General features: G+C 39.3%; 1 protein-coding gene across 1 annotated transcript in view; it reads right to left on the bottom strand.

Annotated features, from left to right (window-relative positions):
* Positions 1-4893: 4893 nt before the first annotated feature.
* Positions 4894-17822, bottom strand: part of LOC123481708 (nectin-4-like) — a 28046-nt gene continuing 15117 nt past the window's right edge. The window contains exons 5-9 of the mRNA XM_045206459.1: positions 16008-16110; positions 15502-15656; positions 5187-5289; positions 5030-5072; positions 4894-4929 (exon numbers count right to left, since the gene is read on the bottom strand). Coding sequence (XP_045062394.1) covers positions 4894-4929; positions 5030-5072; positions 5187-5289; positions 15502-15656; positions 16008-16110 — 440 coding nt within the window. The remainder of the gene's footprint in view (positions 4930-5029; positions 5073-5186; positions 5290-15501; positions 15657-16007; positions 16111-17822) is intronic.

The following is a 17822-nucleotide window of genomic DNA, read 5'->3' on the forward strand; positions in this document are numbered from 1 at the left end:
ATTAAATAAAAACATAAACTGTTATCATTATTTACAGTATTCACAGCAGTACAACTGCTCTTGCCTTCTCTCTCCTTTGTGTACTAAGAAAGTAGTGAGCAGAGGGACACAGCTGAACGCTTCACAGCCATAAAGCCATGTGAATGAGTTAGAGGCGTTCCCATGCTCTACTGATCTCTGCCGTTTCCATAGGGATGACGTCACGGGACTTTCCATCACAGCCACTAGTCCATATTAGATTACATGGGTTCAGTTCTCAGAGTAACAGCATAATACTCAAGTTGGGAACCTGGCTGGAGGCTTAGCTACTAGCATTCAGTTCTGAATATGGTGTAGAGGGCGGAGGCTGGTAAACAGTGACTTCTTTGAGGAAAAGAAGAGAGCTTCAATGTCTGTTCTCTGATATCTCTTTCTCTTGTTAGTTCTTTTTACTGTTTTATGTTTGGTTTTTCATCAATCTCTCTGTATCACCCCTCTGTCACTGGTTACACATCCCAAAGGGAAACCCCCCCCATCTCCGGGGAACAGAGTCATGTGAGGGAGTCATGTTGTTGCTGTATATGCACTGTACTGTTGAATTCAATGTGGTTTTTTTGTATTTACTGCTGATCCTTCTTGGCCAGGTCTCCCTTTTCTGGCCTCAATGGATCTTCCTAGTTAAATAAAGGTTAAATACATTTTTTATAAATCTAGCAATTCTTTACATACTGCACAAAACACTTAAATATAATAACAATAACAATAATAATAATAATATATAATAATAATAACATATAATAATAATAATAATAATAATGACAATACAATAATAATAGGTCACTATAACAGACTCAAACTTCTGCATGATATTTAACAGTTTACAGTATGATCAAAAGCACTGAAACTAAAGTGTTGTTAAAAAATATATTCTCAGGAAGGAAACAACTGCTAATCGTCTAACAGACGTTCTCTGATGCAAGTTTGGGGATTGCAACAAAACTGGGGTTTTCCCTAACTTCACCCCCCCTAGAGTGGTCTAACAGCTACTGTTCACTACAGCGCCTGGTCACCACAGATATTGAATTATTTTTCATTTCACTGAAGAACGAAATGCATGCCCCACTCAGTATAGTATAGGTTTAATAAGCATCCAACCAATCAGTATGTGTGAATAACACCAACACAAAGAAATGTACGGACTAGTACTGTACACACACACCAACCACTACCACCCCTAAACCCACACACCTGTCTCTTCTTGTTGATAAAAAGGCAGGTGGGCATACTAGGTTAATCTTTAGGAATGTTTTAACTTGATAAGATGTCATGTATTTTGGAAGATGGGGTTGGGAGGAAATTGAGGCTAACACAGTTGATGGTTCTGGAGGGAATGAATCTGCCTTGAATCCCCATGTGGTCTATAAGAGCCACTCCCATATCATCAATCAAGCAGACAGAGCACAGCCACAAAGACCCCACAGGAAACAGCTTGTCCCTGTGTTTCTAGTTCCAAGGCTGAAATCAAAACAGATCTAATTGTATTTGTCACATGCGCCAAATACAACCGGTTTAGACCTTACAGTGAAATCCTTACTTACAAGCCCTTAACCAACAATGCAGTTTTAAGAAAAATAAGTGAAGTAAAAAATAAAATAACAAACAATTTAAAGAGCAGCAGTAAAATAACAGTAGCGATGCTATATACAGGGGGTACCAGTACAGGGGGTACTAACCTGTGTGGGGGCACAGGTTAGTCAATACAAGGACTTCACAGTGCACTAACCAAAGCAAGGCCTTGAGTAAACGTTGAACATGGCATGACATAACAGTCTCTTTCTAACCTGCATTCTAACTATTAATTTAGTGAAAAGATTAACATTGTAACTAGACCTGCATTGTAACTACTAATGTAGTGAAAATACCTGCATTATAACTACTAATGTAGTGAAAATACCTGCATTGTAACTACTAATGTAGTGAAAATACCTGCATTCTAACTACCTACAGTAACTACTGGTGGACAAAAACTGCAATGCTACACTAATGCTAGGCTAAAACAACAAATATCGTAGGGTTAATCAGGGATAGGGTTAATGCGTGGATAGGGCTGTGGCAGTCATCAGCCGGTGATTGTCAAGCAAATAACTGCCGGTCTCACGGTTATTGACAGTAATTGACCGTGAATTAACATAAACACATTTAGCATCTCCTGGCTAATACACATAGCCTATAAGACACTGATGCAGACCTTTGGAACATCTACATTTTTAAAAGTCAAATAAATCCATGTAAAATAGCCTACACCTTCACAATAAATACATTATTTATTTTAGACAGGTCTAAAGAAACATGATATGTAGAAAATGTAGTCTATTACAGAAGAAGAGAATAGCATACTCTGAGTTGTCCTTATGTTAGGTCCTGATCTGGCTATGCCATATGGCTGTGGGCTACACTAGTTTATTTAGCAGACAAGATTTGCTTAGAATTTCATGGCAATATTTTATAGTGTTTTATAGTATGAAGAATAAAATAGAAGAAACCTGAATAAAATAGAAAGGATAATTTCTCCAAACAATTTGAGGGAGTGTGCACATGTTGCTATTCTGTGTTGAGCAGTTAACAAAGAAACAGGTCCTCCTATATGCTTAATTTAGAGTTATCTATGTACATTTCATTGTGATACAAACGTTGGGCTATATGTTATGATTTTTAATTCATTCTAAGACTGCATGATGCGACTCTAATTAAGATTTTTTTTAAAGTCGCATGAAAGGCATGAGCTCTGCTTAGTTTTTTGTGCAGGCTGTACACACTTCAACAGTCTCTCATTGACATTTTGACAAGCACTTGATAATGCTTCAAATTTCCCAGCGGCATCCCCTTTGTGTGGCCGTAATGCCCCCTAAAAAAATCCATACCTTTTGCAGCCAGTGGCCTTTGTGCCCTTAGGCTGAATATAATAATTGTAATTCCCTTCTCCCTTCATGCTGCGTGCTCCGAAGCGCCTCTCACTCACATGGCTCTCTCAAATAGCTCAATTCTTATTAGCCAATGCCCGTCACGTAATCGGGTCTTTCTCACAGGCTACAAGTGAAGACAGACACATCGGGGACGCAACTGTGCGTATCCTTATCCAATTCCGAGGCGCATATTGAAGATATTGGAAGAACTGTCCACATTTACTTTTCGTCAGCCAACAAGATGAGTAGGCCTAATGAACAGTAAAAGCACTAGCCTATGTCAATCTACAGTCATGGTCAAACGTTTTGAGAAGGACACAAATACTAATTTTCACAAAGTCTGCTGCCTCAGTTTTGATGATATCCTCCTGAATGTCATGAAGAGTGATCAGATGAATTGCAATTAATTGCAAAGTCCCTCTTCGCCATGAAAATTAACTTAATCCCCCCCAAATATTTCCACTGCATTTCAGCCCTGCCACAAAAGGACCAGCTAACTTAATGTCAGTGATTATCTCGTTAACACAGGTGAGAATGTTGACGAAGACAAAGCTGGAGATCACTTTGTCATGCTGATTGAGTTAATGGAAGCTTCAAAAGGAGGGTGGTACAGGAAATCATTGTTCTGCCTCTGTTAATCATGGTTAACTGCAAGGAAACACATGCCTTCATCATTGCTTTGCACAAAATGGCTTCACAGGCAAGGATATTGCTGCTAGTAAGATTGCACCCAAATCAACCATTTATCAGATCATCAAGAACTTCAAGGAGAGAGGTTCAATTGTTGTGAAGAAGGCATCAGGGCGCCCAAGAAAGCCCAGCAAGTGCCAGGACAGTCTCCTACAGTTGATTCTGCTGCGGGATCGGGGCACCACCAGTGCAGAGCTTGCTCAGGAATGGTAGCAGGCATATGTGAATGCATCTGCACGCACAGTGAGGCAAAGACTTTTGGAGGATGGCCTGGTGTCAAGAAGGGCAGCAAAGAAGCCACTTCTCTCCAGGAAAAACATCAGGGACAGACTGATATTCTGCAAAAGGTAGAGGGATTGGACTGCTGAGGACTGTGGTAAAGTAATTTTCTCTGATGAATCCCTTTCCGATTGTTTGGGGCATCCGGAAAACACCTTGTCCAGAGAAGACAAGGTGAGCGCTACCATCAGTCCTGTGTCATGCCAACAGTAAAGCGTCCTGAGACCATTCATGTGTGGGGTTGCTTCTCAGCCAAGGAAATGGGCTCACTCACAATTTTGCCTAAGAACACTTTCATGAATAAAGAATGGTAACTTCGAGAGCAACTTCTCCCAACCATCCAAGAACAGTTTGGTGACGAACAATTCCTTTTCCAGCATGATGGCGCACCTTGCCATAAGGCAAAAGTGATAACTAAGTGGCTCGGGGAACAAAACATCAACATTTTGGGTCCTTGGCCAGGAAACCCCCAAGACCTTAATCCCATTGAGAACTTGTGGTCGATCTTCAAGGGGCGGGTGGACAAACAAAAAAACACAAATTCTGACAAACTCCAAGCAAAAAAAAATGGGCCTCCATCAGTCAGGATGTGGCCCAGAAGTTAATTGACAGCATGCCAGGGCGGATTGCAGAGGTCTTGAAAAAGAAGGGTCAACACTGCAAATATTGACTCTTTGCATAAACTTAATGTAATTGTCAATAAAAGCCTTTGACACTTGCTTGTAATTATACTTCAGTATACCATAGTAACATCTGACAAAAATATCTCATAACACTGAAGCAGCGAACTTTGTGAAGACCAATACTTGTGTCATTCTTAAAATATTATTTAAAATAGAACAATAAATATACCTCATGAATAGACAATAGCTCCAACAAAATATATTTTTTTGTAATATTTTAAAAATATTTTTAAAAAATCATAATATGTGTTCCTTACATCATGATACTTCTTCCTTATCCGCCTTCCTGGTTTGGAGTGTTAGAACCCAGACGTCCCAGGTTCATCTTCCTCAACCTTGTCATCAGACATTATAACAGTTCTATTACATAGCAAAAAGTGGCTGATGTGATAGGTTAATCACGCAACAATGGTTTACTTTAACATAGTCACATACCTGTGGCGGTGCCTGGAACTGGTGATTGGCCATGATTGAATTCCTGAGATATCGTCCAGAAAAAAATATCATATGAATTTGAGCCAATCATCTAGTGAAAAGGAAATGTTTTCATAATGCAAAATTATGTTCATAATATTAGAGTAGTTGATATTACCAAGGAAACTGTCCGTATTTCCACCGGTACCATATGAGTGCAGCAGCAACAACAATCAGACATAGAATGACAACGAGTAGAACCCAACAGGCAGCAGAGGTCTCTGTGAGGAGAGAGGGGATACAGTTAATATAAGAAACAGTCTGCATTTACAATTACATATAATTGTATTGCCCAAACAAGCATCATGGCTCTGATGCAAACACTTTCCTGCAGAAAGCAAATAGATAAGTGTGTATCATAACCATCTTAGTTAGTGGTTATACCTTCCTGTAGAAAGGAGAATGAGGACATACGTCTGATACTAACACATGCAGTGAAAGATAAGTGAGCATCTGGCTCAACATTGTTATCCATGCTACATCACATTTCTCATAATCTCATATACAGTACCAGTCAAAAGTTTGGACACGGCTACTCATTTAAGGGTTTTTCTTTATTTTTACTATTTTCTACATTGTAGAATAATAGTGAAGACAACAAAACTATGAAATAACACATATGGAATCATCTAGTAACCAAAAAAGTGTTCAACAAATCAAAATATATTTTATATTTGAGATTCTTCAAATAGCCACCCTTTGAAGCTTGCAGACTCTTGTCATTCTCTCAACCAGCTTCACCTGGAATGCTTTTCCAACAGTTTTGAAGCAGTTCCCACATATGCTGAGCATTTGTTGGCTGCTTTTCCTTCACTCTGCCGTCCGACTCATCCCAAACCATCTCAATTTGGTTGAGGTTGGGGAATTGTGGAGGCCAGGTCATCTGATGCAGCACTCCATCACTCTCCTTCTTGGTAAAATATATCTTACACAGCCTGGAGGTGTGTTGGGTCATTGTCCTGTTGAAAAACAAATTATATTCCCACTAAGCCCAAACCAGATGGGATGGCGTATCTCTGCAGAATGCTGTGGTAGCCATGCTGGAGAAGTGTGCCTTGAATTCTAAATAAATCACAGACAGTGTCACCAGCAAAACACCCCCACACCATAACACCTCCTCCATGCTTTACGGTGGGAACTACAAATGCGGAGATCATCCGTTCACCCACACCGTGTCTCACAAAGACACGGCGGTTGGAACCAAAAATCTCAAATTTGGACTCCAGACCAAAGGACAAATTTCCACCGGTCTAAGGTCCGTTGCACATGTTTCTTGGCCCAAGCAGGTCTCATCTTCTTATTGGTGTCCTTTAGTAGTGCTTTCTTTGCAGCAATTAGACCATGAAGGCCTGATTCACACAGTCTCCTCTGAACAGTTGATGTTAAAATGTGTCTGTGACTTGTACTCTGTGAAGCATTTAATTTGTATTTATTTATTTTATTTCACCTTTATTTAACCAGGTAAGCCAGTTGAGAACAAGTTCTCATTTACAACTGCGACCTGGCCACGATAAAGCAAAGCAGTGCAGAAAAACAACAACAACACAGAGTTTTTTTTTTTTTTTTTTTTTTTTTGGGGGGGGGGTGGATCAGCTTAATATTGCAGATAGATTGTATCTTCTATCAATGTAATTGTCTGCATCACTTCCAATCCCCCATGTTTTTTTATATTTTTTATATATATATTCCCCTTTATTACTTTTCAACCCCACCATCCTTTCCCTACTTGGAGTAAATTAGTGAACAACAACGCCCAGGCCTCTACTTCCGGTCTATACTTACTATCTACACCTTATGGACAGAGTTAATTTGACAATAATTCTATATCATATATATATATATATATATATATATATATATATATATATATATATATATATTTATTTATTTTTTTGCTCCTGAACTTCTTCTACTCTCAACCTCTCCGATCATTTTCATGATGTCCATCCGGTTTGCTTCTAAATGCCATATCTTTCTAACTGTGCTCTTTCCCAAAAGCTCCCAACATACAACCTATATACTTATTATGGACACAGTATGCTTACATTATTAGCTATCTTTGTTATTATTTGTTGTTATTAGTCCAACCCTTCAACTCTATTCAATACCTCCCATCTATCTCTTAACACCATCCATATAGGATTTCTATTTGCCATATATATTTCAACCGTACTGTGATGTTTTACAAAAGTTCTGAACCTTTCTATTCTCATTGCTTCTACAGATTGTGAATTAAAAATATTTTTTTTTGCTAAAAGTATTATTATGTTATTGATTGATTGACTATGACTTTTCAGATCACCCAGTAATGCTATCTGCAAGGTTAGTTCCAGGTAAATATTGCAATCCTTTAGCCATTCCTGGACCTGTGTCCAAAAACAAGCTACAAATGGACAGAACCAAAACAAATGATCTAATGATTCTATCTCTTCACAGCAAAATCTGCAGAGCTGGGAAGATTGTATCCCCCATATAAATAACATTCTATTGGTAGCAAGAATTTTATATAATAATTTAAATTGAAAGATTCTAATTTTTGAATCCGGTGTCGTTTTTGCGTGTCAGTTCATAAACACTATGCCATGGGATCGGTACGTCAAAGATCTCTTCCCAACTATTTTGCAATCTATATGGGACTGCTGTCAATCCTTTGGTCCTTAAGTGAAACTGATATACTTTTTTTATTTATCACAGTTTTCCTTAACCAATTATGTTCTTTAATGCAAGGCCGACAGACAAGTTCCTTACTTTCTCCCCCCTTCAACTTTCCTCTTCCACTTTTGCGGTAAGGCTGCAATTATTTGGTTGTAATTTTGGGTAGAGCAGACATTTCCATATGTTTTTGTTAGCTGCATGTGCGACATAACTCCACCAGTCCTACCAATGATATCATTTACGAAGATTATGCCTTTTTTAAACATTCTGTCAAAAAATAAAGTTTTTTTGTCAATTAGTATATTTGAATTTAACCACAATATTTGTTGCATTATTTGTTCTGTCGTTTCTGGAGGATTAAATTGACATTGCAACCAACTTTCTATGGCTTGTTTTAGAAATAGTGACATTTGGGAGATTATTTCCTTTTCAAATAACTGAAAGTGAGAGGTTGTAATCTGAATAAAGGGAAAAAGGCCTTTCTTGAACAGTGGGTGAGACAATCTTACTAATTTGCTTGAGAACCAGTTCGGATTTAAGTATAACTTTTGGATGACTGAAGATTTGAGTGATAGGTCTAATGCTTTAATATGTAATAATTTCTGTCCTCCAAATTCATATTCATTATATAAATATGCTCTTTTAATTTTGTCTGGCTTGCCGTTCCAAATAAAATTGAATATTTTTTTCTCATATAATTAAAAAAACTGTTTGCTAGGCGTAGGCAAGACCATAAGCAAATAGGTAAACTGGGATAATACTAAAGAGTTAATCAGGGTGATTTTTCCACAAATTGACAGGTATTTTCCTTTCCATGGTAGTAAGATCTTATCTATTTTTGCTAACTTTCTATTAAAATGTATTGAAGTGAGATCATTTATTTCCTTTGGGATATGTATTCCGAGTATATCCACATCACCATCAGACCATTTTATTGGTAAACTACATGGTAATGTAAAAATTGTATTTTTTAGTGATCCAATACGTAATATAGTACATTTGTCATAATTTGGTTTTAATCCAGAGAGGTTAGAAAATGTATCTAGATCCTCTATGAGGCTGTGGAGGGATTCTAGTTGTGGATCTAAAAGAAAACATGAATCATCTGCGTAAAATGACACCTTTGTTTTTAAGCCCTGTATTTCTAATCCTCTGACATTATTATTGGATCTGATTTTAATAGCTAACATCTCGACGGCCACAATAAATAGATATGCCGATAGTGGACAACCTTGTTTCACTCCTCTTGACAGTTTGAAACTTTCTGAGAAATAGCCATTATTTACTATTTTACACCTAGGGTTACTATACATGATTTTGACCCATTTTATAAGAGATTCTCCAAAATTGAAATGCTCCAGGCATTTATATATAAATTCCAGTCGAACTTTATCAAATGCCTTTTCGAAGTCTGCTATGAATAGCAGGCCTGGTTTCCCATATTTTCCATAGTGTTCTATTGTTTCCAATACTTGCCTTATATTATCTCCAATGTATCTTCCATGTAAAAAACCTGTCTGATTAGAATGAATAATATCCGACAATACCTTTTTAATTCTATGCGCTATACATTTTGCTAGGATTTTTGCATCACAACACTGAAGTGTAAGGGGCCTCCAATTTTGTAAATGGACTGGATCTTTATATTTTCCACTTGTATCCTGTTTCAGTAATAATGAGATCAGACCTTCTTCTTGAGTGTCAGATAATCTACCATTTACATAGGAGTGGTTAAAACATGCTAATAACGGTCCTCTTAGTATATCAAAAAAGGTTTGGTATACCTCGATTGGTATGCCATCCAACCCTGGAGTTTTCCCGGACTTAAAGTCTTTAATTGCATCCAGAAGTTCCTCCTCTGTAATTTCACCTTCACATGAGTCTTTCTGTGTGGCTGTTAATTTGACATTATCAATAGGAAAAAAATCTCTACAATTAGCTTCAGTTAGAGGAGATGGAGGCGACTGAAAAGAAAACATATGCTTAAAATACTTTGTTTCTTCCTTCAAAATATCATTAGGTGAATTATGGGTGACTCCGTCAATTGTAACCAGTTTCATTAAGTTCTTTTTGGTAGCATTCCTATGTTGAAGATTAAAAAAGAATTTTGTGCATTTTCCATCCAGTTTGCTTTATTTTTATAATATATTACACTTGATCTTTCTTGAATAAGTTTTTCCATTTCTTTTTGTTTTTCCTCTAATTTATTCTGAGCCTCTATGTTACAGTTTTTATTGCCATCTATCTGTTCTGTTAGACTTTCTATTTCCTTTCTTAGTATACACTCTTTTGACCTAAATTGCTTTTGTTTTCGAGATGAGTACTGAATTGCATGGCCTCTAAAGGCACATTTAAAGGTGTCCCATACAATAAGGGGATTCGCTGTACCTATGTTATGTTGGAAAAAGTCAGTTATAAATTCCTTTGTTCTAATTATAAATAAATTATCATCTAATAGGCTTTGATTAAATTTCCAATATCCTCGCCCACGTGGAAATTCAGTCAGAGTAATGTATATGCCTATTATATGATGGTCCGACCGCATTCTGTCCCCTATCAACACTTTTTTTACTTTTGGTGCCAACGAGAATGAGATAAGAAAGAAGTCAAGACGACTAGCTTGATTCAGTCTCCGCCATGTATATCTCACTAGATCAGCATATTTAAGCCTCCATATATCTACTAGTTCTAATGTATCCATGACATTCACAATTTCCTTAAGAGCATGTGGGTGATTGTTTGTGGTGTGATTTCCTTTTCGGTCCATTGAGCTATTTAAAACAGTATTATAATCCCCCACCATAATAATATTGTCTTGAGTTGCTTGCAGGCTTGATAATTTATTATATATATTGTCAAAGAATTGTGGATCATCATTATTTGGTCCGTAAAGGTTAATGAGCCATATCTGTTTATGGTCCAATACCATATTTAAAATAATCCATCTACCTTGCGTATCTATTTGGACAATTTGCACATTCGGATCGAAATTACTATTAATTAATATCATCACCCCTTTTGAATTTCTTTGCCCATGGGAGAAGTATATTCCCCCCCATTCTTTTTCCACGCTACTTCATCTCGAATTGTTGAATGAGTTTCCTGTATACAATAGATATTATATTCCTTCTCTTTGAGCCATGTAAATATTGTTCTTCTTTTGTTATTATCAGCTAAGCCATTACAATTATAACTGGCTATACTTATTTCACCATACACCATAATGAGATACAAGTTTCAAGTCTATTTATCATTATATATGTTTGTAAATTTACCAATAAAAAATAGCGTAATGATTGAGTGTCCATATAGCTGTACCGTGATATTTGCATTGCTACGGAGTAACCCTTCAATTGTTCTCCACTAATTCCCCCGCTAAAGCCCCTCCCCATCCCAAGTTGAGCCGTCATCCCAGTGATCAGCATCCCCCCCACGTCCCTCCGTATCCCTAAGGCCCCGAGAGGCCAGGACCCATCCATCGAAAACAGCACACAGTGCCACCCACAAAACAGAAGCAGGTTAACTGCCAAAAGCATTTCCAATGCTTTCACCTCTATATATATATATATATATATATATATATATCTATCTATATAACTATTATTATTTTTATTATGCATATCCTATTTTCCATCATTATCAATTAATATGCGTAATAATGTCTGCAGTTCACGCATAGGATTCTAACATATAACCAGGATTGCCATTGTATTACATTTAATTCATTGACAAGCAATTATTATCCTAGCAAATAATCCCTGCGGTCCATCCCATACCCCCCCCCCCAACATCCCCACCCCCCCCACAACAGATGCCAGACCAGCACACACGCACATACTCACATACTCCAACACACTCAACCCCCCTCCTCCACAATCCACCATAAAATCCGATACTCAACGGCTGTTATATCCCAGAGCCCAACTCGAGAAATAACTTGATCTACGAGTGCACATACAGTTAAAGCTGATTGAGACAGCATGCAAATTGAGCAGAAATTGATAACAATGTGAGATTTGATTAATCTACTTAATCTATGTCAAGTCCTAGGTGATGGAGATCAGATCCACCCTCTTCACCTGAGACACAAACACTCTGATCCCCTGTTGTAACCATTTTCCCAAGCATCTCCATGCGGTCAGACCTTTGATTATTTTGTGCCACCTGGGCCACAATGATAAACCCCCTCTCTGATTGTCCGAGTGTGACCCCCTCCCCATGGGTTACTGCAGCCAGTGTTGCCAGCACTGCCACTACCTGGGTGGGCGTACCCCACCGGAATCCCCACCAGCTAGGTAAAAGGTCGTCAAGGTTCTCATTAGCAGCTTTGAGAATTTCCTTGTATATTATGCTCTCCCATCAGGGGGCTCTGGCTTTGTAGGACCAACCCTGCCAGTCAGGCTCAGAATCTTGAGGGGGCGGTGCTGCTCAAGTAGGTCTCTGACCGCATTTATTTCTCTATTTAGGCTGCATATTCACAGCAGGTCCATAAAATAGATGGGAACTTCTCTTTGGTGTATGGGTCGCTCAGGTGGGTGTCCAGGTTATAGGGTTAGGGATCTTTCCATCATGATAGGACAATGAATAATTAGATTAGATGTATACTATATTTAAAAATGTATATCCCTCATCTACACAAAATTGAAAGCTCTCTCTCTCACTACCCCTGTTCATAGACCCCGGTCGGCTCTGGGATATGCAACCATTTCCCCTCTCACTCACTTAACGCCGTACCTTTTCAAACACAAAAATGCACACCACATGGTTGACTGCGGAAGAAATGGGCCGAGCGTGCAAACGCACCCGCATCCACATCTGCTGCAAGGGGGAAAGGACGCCAGAGAGAACACAGGACCAACCACAACAACCATCCGCCAAAACAACAACCTCCCGCCAAAAAAATCCATGTTCTAATTATTTGTATATAAAGATGTATTATTCTGCTTGTTATATCGTTTTATCCATTTATAAAATACTATACTTACTATAAATATTATTTAATATTACAATCCCTATCATTGCTAGTATCAGGTGCTCCAATATTTGACTCCTCCATTACAACTTTTAGAATAGCCATGGAGTAGTCTTTGTGTCTCTGAACATTTGGTTGTCAATATATAATTTATCCACCACTAGTGCAACACGTTTCCCTTTTAATCTGTTTTCCTTGAAGATTGGATACAGAACTTTGCGCCTTTCTACAATCTCCTTCGGGAACTGATCATTCATGCCTATTTTCGTGCCAGCAAGTCTTTTCCCAGGCTTTTCACCATAGCTTTGTCCTTAAAAAAAGCAAATTTGGCAACGATTGGGCGCTCATATTTCTGTCCTCTTTTTCCGAAACGATGTACACGTTCGAGTTGGATTTTATCGACAGCCTCGAGTGGGATTTGTAGCGCTGTATGCAGGAAGTCCTTCATAATATTCTCTGTTATTTCTCCCTCCTTTTCCTGAATACCCGTAAGTACTAGATTTTCCCTCATCGATCTAGTTTGGATGTCTAGTAAGGCTTCTCTCAGAAGATTGTTCTCCTTTTTTAATTCCCTAACGTCCGTTTCCATTTTAGAGACTGTCACTTTTATTTCTTTGGTTTCTTTCTCCATTACCAAAGCTTTTTCGTCACTCATTTGAAGACTCGCTTTCAACTCTTTTACGTCTTTACTGACCAATTCTAATATGCCCAATTTGTCATTTATCGACTTCAACAGGTCGCTTTCCACACTTACCATACCTAGTGGTGAAAAGCATATATCATCTGTATCTGTCGATGAGTCGCGTTTTCTTTTGGGGATCGGCTCTCCACGCTTGTCTTCAGTCATGTTTGGGTGTTGCTTGTTGTAGTAATATTTGTCGATATATTTCTCTAGCCTTATGATCATATTTCTGTTATTATCCAGATTGAATTATATTAACTGCGAATATATGAAATGCTAATATTTAGTCTAACTTACTGATTTTGAATATTATGTTTTTATCTTGAGGTGTTTTGTACCGATTTCTATTCAATACGCCATCTTGTTTACGCGTGCCAAAGTACGTTCATAACACAGAGTTAGTAGTAGTAAGTTATGGAGGTAAGGTAATAAATAGGCCATAGTGCAAAATAATTACAATTATAATTTAGTATTAACACTGGAGTGATAGATGTGCAGAAGATGATGTGCAAATAGAGATACTGGGGTGCAAATGAGCAAAATAAATAACAATGTAAATAACAATATGGGGATGAGGTAGTTGGGTGGGCTAATTACAGATGGGTTGTGTACAGGTGTAGTGATCGGTAAGCTACTCTGACAACTGATGCTTAAAGATAGTGAGGGAGATAAGTGTCTCCAGCTTCAGAGATTTTTGCAGTTCGTTCCAGTCATTTGTAGCAGAGAACTGGAAGGAATGGCGACCAAAGGAGGTGTTGGCTTTGGGGATGACCAGTGAGAAATACCTGCTGGAACGCACACTACGGGTGGGTGTTGCTATGGTGACCAATGAGCTAAGATAAGGCAGGGATTTGCCTAGAAGGGATTTATAGATGACCTGGAGCCAGTGGGTTTGGCGACGAATATGTAGTGAGGGCCAGCCAACGAGAGCGTACAGGTCACAATGGTGGGTAGTATATGGGGCTTTGGTGACAAAACTGATTGCACTGTGATAGACTACATCCAATTTGCTGAGTAGAGTGTTGGAAGCTATTTTGTAAATGACATCGCCGAAGTCAAGGATCGGTAGGATAGTCAGTTTTACAAGGGCATGTTTATCAGCATGAGAGAAGGAGGCTTTGTTGCGAATTAGGAAGCCGATTATAGATTTAACTTTGGATTGGAGATGCTTAATGTGAGTCTGGAAGGAGAGTTTACAGTCTAACCAGACACCTAGGTATTTGTAGTTGTCCACATATACTAAGTCAGAGCCGCCGAGAGTAGTGATTCTAGTCGGGCAGGCATCTCTACTGAACTTATCCTCTGCAGCAGAGGTAACTCTGGGTATTCCATTCCTGTGGCGGTCCTCATGAGAGCCAGTTTCATCATAGCACTTGATGGTTCTTGCGATTGCACTTGAAGAAACTTTCAAAGTTCTTGAAATGTTCCATATTGACTGACCTTCATGTCTTAAAGTAATGACGGACTGTCGTTTCTCTTTGCTTATTTGAGCTGTTCTTGCCATAATATGTACTTGTTTTTTTACCAAATAGGGCTATTTTCAAATATGACTATCTTCTGTCACAACTCAACTGATTGGCTCAAACGCATTAAGAAGGAAACAAATTCTACAAATTAACTTTTAAGAAGGCACACCTGTTAATTTAAATGCATTCCAGGTGACCATTGCATGAAGCTGGTTGAGAGAATGCCAAGAGTGTGCAAAGCTGTCATCAAGGCAAAGGGTGGCAATTTGTAGGATCCGTTTAACACTTTTTTGGTTACTACATGATTCCATATGTGTTATTTCATAGTTTTGATGTCTTCACTATTATTCTACAATGTAAAAAATAGTAAAAATAAAGAAGAACCCTTGAATGAGTAGGTGTGTCCAAACTTTTGACTGGTACTGTATGTGTTTTATGTGTATGCCAGGAATGCCTGTATTGTTGCCTGACAAATTTCCCTAGGTGACAATAAAGTATTCAATAAATCAAGCAATCAATCAACCAACCAACCAATCAATATATCGCATAACAATTATAAGCAACATAAAAAACAGTATATTCAACCAGTTAAGGAACCAGTCTGAATAGCGTGAGTGTATGTCTGTGCGCGCGTGTGTCTCTCTCAGGTGCTTCTCACCAGAGGATGTGTGTACATAGAGGGAGCCAGTTGCTCGTCCGTAGGGGTTGGAGGCCTCACAGACATAGAGACCATTCAGCTCAGAGCTGAGACTGAGGAGGTGCAGTATGTCTCCCTCTGCTCTCACTGAAGACCCAGGCCATGGCTGGCCCACTCTGGGGGAGAGAGAGAGGAGGAGAGGGGCTGAGTGTACAGCATGTGTGTGACTGTGTGTGTGTGTGTGTGTGTGTGTGTGTGTGTGTGTGTGTGTGTGTGTGTGTGTGTGTGTGTGTGTGTGTGTGTGTGTGTGTGTGTGTGTGTGTGTGTGTGTGTGTGTGTGTGTGTGTGTGTGTGTGTGTGTGTGTGCGTGCGTGCGTGTGTGTGTGAAAGACAAATGCATGATTTGACTGCCAGCATAATTCAACAACTGTCCTTTAGATATGAACATATTGAAGCTTCAAGCTAATTTAGATATCACGTCTTAACAAGTGAAGCTAATACTTACATTTAAACTGGATTTAACTAACCTGCTCCATGTGTAGTTGGGTTGTGGGTTGCTGTCTGCTACACATAGGAAGACTGTGGCTTTAGAGGCCTCACTAAGGGTGATGTTCACTGACTGAGGTGGATCTATGAGAGAGAGAGAGAGAGAGAGAGTCAGCCAGCCTAAAGGTAGGAAGTCAGTGACTTAGCAGTCCATCAACATCAATACGACCAAGGAGCTGATCGTGGACTATAGGAGAAAGAGTGTACTGAACATGTAACAGGCATGTTTTCCTACGGGTCTTTGAATTCTCCTAATTCTCTTTAGAGAATAGTCTTTGCACTGTAATCTTTGGTGACATATGTATTGCAAGGTATTGCATACCTCATTTTGTTTCTTTATAGTATGCAAGTGTAATTCAGCAGGGGAGAATGTAACAGGGTTGGTTATGTTTCCACTTGCCTCTAAAGAAATGTGTATTTAATGTTCAAGCATTCTTATTGGTTGGTTCAACTCTGATGACAATAAGGCGTGTTGTGATTGGTCCCGCTTGAGCTAGGGGGAGATCGCGAACGTCAGGTCTTCCCAGTATGAAAATGTGATGCAAGGGGGAGATCGCGAACGTCAGGTCTTCCCAGTATGAAAATGTGATGCAAGGGATTTTGCCATCGACAGCCATCAATATCGTTAAGCCCTGCACAACTAACGTGCTGTTTCCCATTTAACAACATAAATAAATAATGCTCAACTGGGACCACTGGCTGATGTGATTTATTAGGAGAAAACACAACGCAAGGAGAGTACGATATACATCTGTTACACTGGTGTCGTGACTCGTCTTCTTGTTTTCGCCGGAGGTCACGTGGAGGGATCCGAGACCCGGCTTCAAGAAGTACTGTGGTTGCTGATGCACGCCAGAGTCCTAGGTTTCGCTTTCTGCACAAGTGGAATTCTCAGTGAGCTCCTGGTAGCATGAGTGAGTGGGGGAAATATAATGTACTGTTTATTACTTGTATGTTGTGATGCTATGATTATTTAGTGATGTAATTGTGCTGTTACGCTAGTAACCTTCCGAAGCCAATTAACGTGAGGGCGACGCCAATTTCTACCACACGGTGGCGACAACTATTTATTAAGGCGTTTCTTGTTACTTTTCTGTGTTGATTCTTGGTCTTGTTAGACAACTACTACTGAACTTTTATTTTGAGTGCATTATGGTCAAGCTGATTTTGTAGAAGCGATCAAATTGATTTTAAATGGAAAGTTTTGGGAGAGGTAGGGGAGTTTTCATGGTTAACCCTTCACCGCCAGTGGGTAGGGGGGCAAATATTTCTCCAGTTGCTTCCACACCTCTGGCCAGGCCAACTGCACAGGCAAGTGTGCGCTTTCCACATGATTTAGAGCTACCTCAACTCAGTGCATTCGAGCCAGTTTCATCTAGTCATAGGATGGAGGATGTGTCTATGGATTTCCTGGCGGGCATTGTTAAGCAGATAGGTTACTCCATAGGTGAAAATATTGCCTCTTATTTGGAATCAAAGGCTATGGGAGATGGGGTGGGACAGAAGGTTGATAATGTTGGTGGTACCAAGGCTGGGGCCAGCTCTAGTCTAAATGTAGTGGTGAAAAATGATGTCAGGGAACCAGTCTGTTTCAAGGGGGATGGTTCAGAGGAATGCACAATGCATTAGTGGGAGGAGATCATGTTAGTGTACATGCAGAAGAAGGGCTATGGTGGGCAGGAGAGGTCAGATGAAGTTTTGGGTAAGCTGTCAGGGCGGGCACATGACGTGGTAAGAGTAAGCCTACGCAGTAACCCAGTTGACTTAAGCCAGGGCCCTAGACCAGTTTTTGACAT

Source organism: Coregonus clupeaformis, chromosome 23 (genome assembly GCF_020615455.1).
Source record: "Coregonus clupeaformis isolate EN_2021a chromosome 23, ASM2061545v1, whole genome shotgun sequence".
Classification (NCBI taxonomy): Eukaryota; Metazoa; Chordata; class Actinopteri; order Salmoniformes; family Salmonidae; genus Coregonus; species Coregonus clupeaformis.